General features: G+C 41.2%; 1 protein-coding gene across 1 annotated transcript in view; it reads left to right on the top strand.

Annotated features, from left to right (window-relative positions):
* Nucleotides 1-5,288: 5,288 nt before the first annotated feature.
* The window catches only part of rab26 (RAB26, member RAS oncogene family), an 86,409-nt gene continuing 83,882 nt past the window's right edge, over nucleotides 5,289-7,815 (top strand). Inside the window, exons 1-2 of the mRNA XM_086140759.1 lie at nucleotides 5,289-5,756; nucleotides 7,184-7,294. Coding sequence (XP_085996885.1) covers nucleotides 5,577-5,756; nucleotides 7,184-7,294 — 291 coding nt within the window. The 5' untranslated portion in view covers nucleotides 5,289-5,576. The remainder of the gene's footprint in view (nucleotides 5,757-7,183; nucleotides 7,295-7,815) is intronic.

The raw sequence follows: 7,815 nt of genomic DNA, 5'->3' as shown, positions 1-7,815 counted from the left end.
CACTTCTTCTTTCTCTGTATACACTCCTGCACTTCATCATTCCAGCTCCAAGTCTCTTCATCTGCTTTCCTTCCAGATGACATATTAAGTAGTCTCCTATCTGTCTTCCAGATCACATGTCTGCAGTTGTCCAATCATGTGAAAGCTTCCCCTGACCGCCTGGAAACCACACAACACTTACTTTTTCAGTTTCCTCCACCTTGTTCTCTGCCCCAATGCCTTTTCATCTTCTTGCCCCCACCGTCTTATGCTGTCTGCCCGCACTCTCGCCCACCATGACTTTGCAGTCACTGGTCTTCCTCTGATTCCATAGTCTAGTCCACCTACATCCACCGGAAGATAAGCCGCGACTTTTTTCACGAGCTTTGAACACTGCGGCTTAAACAACGATGCAGCTAATTTACGGATTTTTTGGGGGGCGGGGGGCTAACAAGCTTCATGCCGTTAAAACATTTATCCCCGTCATGTTGGACCGATGAAATGACCGGGAAATACTGAGGCCGTTCAACTCCGGCACCGAAGAGGACGACTTTGACGGTTTTAGTGTGCAGGAGGAAGCCAAAGATAGCGATCGGCTAGCCGGTGCGGCTTATATTGAGGTGTGCTCAGTAGTCCAGAAATTACGGTATGTGATCCCACTTCTACTCTTATAGGTCCCCCCCATTCTTAGATAGAGAGTATTTTCTACAGCCATTTTCCTCCTTTTTTGCAAAGTCTACCACCATTTGTCCCTCTGTGTTCCTATCCTGTCCCTGGATACCAAACCAACATGTCCATTGAAGCGTGCAATATTTACAACTTTCTCACCTCTGTGGATATTCAGCATCACTTCATTTAGGTCACTCCAGCATTTCTCCTTCTCTTCTAATTCACATCCTACCTGTGGGACATAACCACCAACAACATTGAACATTAGATCTTCAACTTCTAACTTAAGACTCATGGCTGTATCTGGTACTCCTTTTACTTTCAGAACATTCCAAACGTACTCCTTCAAGATAACACCTACTCCATTTCCCATTCCATCTGTACAATGATAAAACCACCTAAATCCTTGCTACCTTTCCACCTGATCTTCCGTACATAAAGTATACACACCTTTCCCCCCTGCATCAACCAGCGCTCTAGATTTTCCTATTATAGTCTCAAAATTCAAAGTACTTATCACAGTCCTGAGCTATCACTTCTGCTCTCTCTGCCTCTGAACACGCCTTACCTCTCTCCTTCGAACCACTATAGCCCAAATTCCACTGGTACCCAGATGTCGACCAATCTGGCCCGAAAGTCATAAGTTTAATTTGCATATTTAGTCGGATTGCCTTCCTGGCACAGTCTTCTGCATTCTTGGGACCGTCTCAAGGAGAAAATTGGTTTGTGTCCCCTTGGGATGCATTTGTTTTGCCAAAATTTTAAAAACACCTGAAAAAATCCAGGTTTCCTAAAAGTTATGGCCCCAACTGGTATCATTTTTTTCCTGTTTTATAAACAGAAAGAGGATTGTAAGGATTTTAAGAATAATCCCTAAAAGATTGTTATCTAAAATTAAGAGAAGTTTAGGTCTCTCCCTTACATTTTCTTTATAAGTAACTCATCCCAGCCCAAAAATTGTCTTCTCTGTGTTGTGTAGATTTAGATGTACATCGGTCTTTGTATGCTAAATGTTTGTTCATTGCAAATGTCATACTATTCCCATCTACGTTATAAATCTCTTTGCTGTCATGTTAAGCTAGTAACGTATTGCATCAAAGGCTGATCAGTGAGGCTTTGCCCTTTTCTGATCAGTCAACTGTTTTATCTTTTTCCCAGCATTTTGTCAAAGTTAATTTGACCACATAACTGATCAAATGCCCCTCGTCCCATGTAAAATCATTTGTGGGCCGGCATTTTACACATACTGTCAGTGTAGTCTTCACAGAGCTGCATCACATCACACGATTGGCTCTACCCGATGGATATTTGAGACTTGTCAAACAGCAGCGTGACGATTTCGATCAGGGAGAGGAAAAGTCGATGCAAATACATTCATCCAAGGTGTCAGCATTCTCTGATCCAGAACTAACCCTGCAGGTGTCAGGACAACAAAGCAGGTGCTGGTGTCCTGGTGAGATCATTTGTTTCTGCTTGTGTAACACTTGTGGAACTGTGCATGTGAAGAATGAGCAGTCACACTGTGTCTGGCAAAGTTATTTCCACTTGGCTTGCTGAGATAAATACACTGTCACTCCGTTGTGAAGGACGTGATTGATGTGAGCTGCACAAATGTATTTTTTTTCCTGCCCCTTCAGGGAAAAAAAACACATAAAAAACAAAAACTTCAAACATGGATACAAGTATAGTATTTTGGATTTACATCAATCGGTCATTCATACATGTTTTTCTGTTTGTGGAACATTTTTTAATTTCCATCATTTCCCCACAGAGAATTTTCAAATGAGAGAACAAAACTGAAAAATAATACAGCAGCCATCAGTTCCCTCATGCTGAGTTGTTTTTGTTGCAAGCTGATGAAAAATCCAGTCAAGAACTATAAAAATACCAATACCTGTATTGGAGCAGCTCCTGAATGAGTTTCTGCGGTCATAACACGTCATTGCAACGTTTTTATGCAAAATTCTTCAAATTTACACATCTGATGCCTGAAATGATTTACCGCCATCTATTGGTACAGTTTCGGTTCATTATGATCTGTTATGTTTACAAGCTACTTGTTCGCTGTGTCTGTTTGCTGTTTGGTGTGGAACAGGGTTGTACATGCTGGCATTTGAAGAACATTCCTGCCTGTCGTAGCTAAAATGAATCCAAGAAAGCTATAAGACTCAAACAAACTTACAAAGATCAGGATGGATGGTTAATTCATTGAACAGCTTTATTCAACGAAGGACAACAGTTGTAGCTTCACTCAGGTTTCCTGACCTTTACTCAGTCCCTTTTACATAAAGATCCTAACCTCTTGTTTCTTCATGAATTAATTCAATCATTATTTATACATTTGGAATCAAAGCAGAGACCTTCTTGCTGTGAGGCAGAAGCATTAACCACTGCTCCACTGTCCCATCCCTTTTTTATCATATCCATACTAAATTTCCACAACTTGTTTCAGCTCCTTATTTAGTTTGAAATTTTATGAATAAGGAGCTCTGAATATTACTACAGATTAAAAAAGATGTAAACATTAATATTTATACACATCATTGCTGTTTTTTTTTCAACTGTACTTATTCCATATTGTTTTGTGCTCATTAATGTTATGCATGTCTGCATTAATATCCTGAAGCTTCACAAGCTAAAGAACTAACTGAAAAGTATTTTATGAAGCACTTAAATGAACATTACTATTCTTGTTGTTGTTCTTATTAAAATGATTTTGACTGTGTATATAACCCATAAGACATTTCATGGCATGTCAACATCTATCACACTGGTTCCACACCTGAGCAAAGAAATCAAATAAACCAAACACCACCTTCCCTTTTAACATCTAAGTGTTTTGCACACTTTGTTTTCCCCTTTCTCTGATCACAGAATAGATTTCCTTGCCAAGTCTCAGCAATCGTTCATTTTGTGACTTTGACAGCAAACATACGAACTGCTCATTTTATGATCTGTTTCTGGGTTTTGGTTTGTCTTCTCATGTTTTTTTCTTCTGGGGTAAGTGAGGGTTATGACATGATTTACTAAAATGATCAATTATGAGCAAAAATAGTCCTGAGTTTGATTCCTCAATGGGAAAGTTTGGCCAAGAATGTGAGTGAATCACGGTCCGCATTCAGCAGGAAGCATCTTTTGTAGATTGACCTTCAGCAAGGCTGCAAATGTTACTTGTGGTTGCTATGCTTTGCTCTTTGATGAGAATTCAAAGTAGTGATGAGCTGCTCAGCAAGTTCCTTGGGAAAAAAAAAGAAAAAGAAACATCAATATATCATACGTAATCCATCCCAGTGAGTGAGTCACTATACATTATCCAAATCCTGGTTTCTTCAGTGTTATATAAAATGTTCTGAAGCGGAAGCATCGCCGCGGCATGGACTCACGAGTGTGAAGCCAGACATATATTTGACGTAAGGCGTGAGTCATGAAGATTCCAGTAGCTCAGACACTGTATTGTCCTCAGCTCTGGCTCACAGCAGTGTGTTTCTTTCACATCCTCCATCCTGAACTCGCCTTTGTCCAATTAAGTAAAGATGGCGAAAGGACACATAGGACAATATAATTGAAAAGTGTAAATGTCAATAATGACCTCCCATTTAGCCCCTCACACGATTTATTTGTAAGGCATTTTGCCTTAACAGGTTTATAACTTCTTTTTTTTTTAGAGTTTAGAAAATAGTCTGGGTGCATTTGATTATACAGCAGGCACCTGTGGTAGCTGGTTCTTACATGGCTGGCTCAGCCAGCAGTGAACCAGCCTCATAAATCAACCATGTGTAGCTCTTTCACAGGTCAGTAAAGTAGAAGAGCTGTAAGTGAATGTAGTCCATGTACTGGATTAGTGCATTGTAAGACCCCCTCCCCTTCTCAGGTATCATTGCATAAGAAATCTGAGAAAATAGGTTTTTATTTTATGGAAAGTCACTTCACCTTCTTGGACCAGCCTGCAAAGTGAGTATGGCCTGAATGTGCATGAGCCCAGGTTCAACTAAATTAATCTGTCCACTTCTAATAACACACACAGCTAGGATTTGAATTAAAACTTAGCTGCTTCGACTGACAGCCCCCCTTTCCATGACTATATATTCCAGAGCCCCCTCACTAACTTCTCGTCAAGTCCTCACTGTTGGAAGAGAAAAAAAACAACCCTCGGTATTTAATACAGATCCAATTCCAAAACCACTCGAAGGTGGTGATTCTGTCAAATGTAATTTCTCTTGCCCTAAAACCAGCAGGAAATTTAAAAAAAAAATGCAAAATTCTGAGCTGCTGGCAAAACTGCGATAACATTTTTTAACAGCCAGAAGTCCACGTTGTTTATTTTTTTCTTCTTTTGCTGGAACCGCTGCTGCACCTGTGTGACAAACCCGGAGGGATCCTTCTGGTGAGCGTCTGCCAGCAGGTGCTTCTGTCTCATCCACCCCCCCCCCCCCCTTTTTCCAGCGAATTTCATGCAAATCCAAAAAATTTACGAGCGCACCGCGCGTCTCTCACTCTTCCAGTGATTTAATAATCTTGCAGATTTTAAGTATCATAATCGTATGAGTTGCAATCGAAAGGAGTTTCTCTTTAATCGCATCGGAACAACCGCTCTTTCTCCTCACAACAGAGGAAGGGAGGGAGGAGGAGGAGGAGATAGAGGGAGGAAGAGGTGTTTACATTGTGAACCGCATCTCTGATTTGTAGTCGTCCACTTCCAACAGCGCGAAAACCGGCGGTGTCTCTCCGTGAACGCGCGTCGGGTCCGAGAGATCGACCCCCCCCCTCCGTTACGCATTACGCACCGCGACGGTCATGGTTTTGACGCACGGGTGAACTTGTAAATCACACCTCCGGTACCGGGAGCAGAGTTGGAGGAGGGGGGGGCACCGTGCACCGAATCCGTACACCGTTCTTTTTGACGCTCCGAAAACACTTTGATTCGAGTCATGTCTAGGAAAAAGACTTTTAAAGGCAAAAGTGGTTCCAAGAGCCCCAAGGCATCGCCGAGCAACGGCGGGAGGAGCGGGAGAAGTCTGGCCGCCGCCGCAGCTCCGTCCTCCGGCTTGGTCTATCCCAGCAGACCGTCCATCAGCAGCAGCGGCGAATTCTACGACATCGCCTTCAAGGTGAGCTGAAAGGGAAGGAAATATGGGCGACGACACCGGCGTGTCTTCAATTAATCATATAATCAATCCAACAATCAACCAATCAATCAATCAGTCATGAAACTATCTTGCAAAAACAAAAGTTTTCGAGTTTAGACTTCACTTGACGGTAGATTTGAGTCATTGATTAGTCTTAATGAACACACATCTGGTCGCCTGTTGTGTTTTTTATTCTACCACAGTTTTTCTTCTTGTATTTTATTTATTTATTTTTTTCGTATTTCAATTTTCTTGATGTATTAAAGATTTTTTTATCTCGTAGTTTTCTGATGTACCCAGCTGCAATGATTATTTAATTCCCCATTGGGGAATCAATCAATCAATCAATCAATCAATCAATCAATTAATCAATCAGTCAATCTACTGAGCTATGTCATTTTCTAATTTAAGGTTGTGAAGAAATAATGTATATATGTGCGTATTTATTCATTATTTCAGAGGAAATGGTGTAGTTTTTTTAAAGGCACCTTTGTAAACAGTAATTCTCGATCCTTTTGAAGGCAAAGGAATTAAGCACCTCCCTCTCCCCCTCCCTCACACACACACATACACACACACACGCACAGGTATTTCTGCTTGACATAGAATTTGTTTCCCAGCGTAGAGGGAAAGAACACAAGCCGTTACCTTCAAACTGCTCTACTAATATATTCTTTGAACTATCTGACTGGGGAAAGAAAAGGGGGAAAAAATTTGACATGTTCACTTTTTGATATTTTTTTTTCTTTGAATCCAACCTTTTGATCAGAATATTTACTCACCCAATAGCTTCTATATCCAGCATTTTAACCAAAATGTTGAATTCTTTTTTGTCATTCTGGTTTCTTCGTTTTTCTGTCTTATCCTTTACAAATATAGCATTAAGGTGCAAAATGTGCAAATGAAGGTCATTAAAAACATAAAAAAACTGACAACTTGATCCCTTTGAAATTTTATTTTAATAGCTTTACAATACTAAATTACAATGATCCATTATAGGGATAATAACAATCTGCACAAAGCAGATGCAAACATTCCTCCCAGTACTTATTTGTTCTCTCATACTCATCGACAACAGCTCACTAACTCAAATATCACTGTAGTTTTCAGCAAAGTAAACAAAACGGTCAATCACATTGGAACTTATGATGGGTTATTTACTGAAAAATCTCAAAGTTTTCTTACTCAGTCTTTGCCTGAGAGCGAGAGGAGCGGCTCAGCTCTCTGCAGTTCGTCAACTTTCTGTTACCGTTAGTCCCGGGTGCTTGTCTGCTTCCTCACACTGGACGGGAGTGGGAAATCACGCTGTGTTTGTGTGAGGAAACCAAGAATCTGTTGCGGAGGAATGTTTTCAACCCTCCTTCTACCATCCTCACATGCTTTCTTTTTTTTTTTTATGTCCATCTCAGGTGATGCTGGTCGGGGATTCGGGCGTTGGGAAGACCTGCCTCCTGGTCCGTTTCAAAGACGGGGCTTTTCTAGCCGGGAGCTTCATCTCCACTGTGGGCATTGACTTCAGGGTGAGTTTGCAAACCAGCCTGAGATCAGTGTAAACGGCTTGGGGGATTCTCAGGCCATTTTTACATCAGCTGTGTGTCAGCACATATCCAAATGCACAGCAGACAGCAGAGTAGGAATTTCACTGTGCAGGAAAACACGTTTCTACACTGTTCGGTTGACAATAAACGCTTTGAATCTTGAATGGGAGTCTGTGAGAACTGGCCAGGAAGCCAATGGATTAAGACTCTGACTAGCAGAACCAATGTCACAAACAGTTTTATGTTACCGCATTAGATATGGCTACACATGGCTGGAAGTGTTAGACGGAAACAGAAGATAGAAATGAAAAAGAAAGAGATTGTAAACTGGGGCTCCGTTCGGTAAGTCTGGCTACCTTTTAGATTTGCAATGCTGTTTCTTCCCGAGTATCATGACGCACCTGTTCTCCTAATGGCGCTAGATTTCCCACTCACATCTCCAAGTCATTTTTTGCATCACATATCCTTGAACTCAGAGGGAGAGAGAGAATGATATTTTGTCC

This window comes from Fistularia commersonii, chromosome 33, assembly GCF_037954325.1.
Source record: "Fistularia commersonii isolate RoL2024-O1a breed Wild chromosome 33, RoL_Fcom_v1.0, whole genome shotgun sequence".
Taxonomy (NCBI): Eukaryota; Metazoa; Chordata; class Actinopteri; order Syngnathiformes; family Fistulariidae; genus Fistularia; species Fistularia commersonii.
This window is presented reverse-complemented; position numbering and strand designations above follow the sequence as displayed.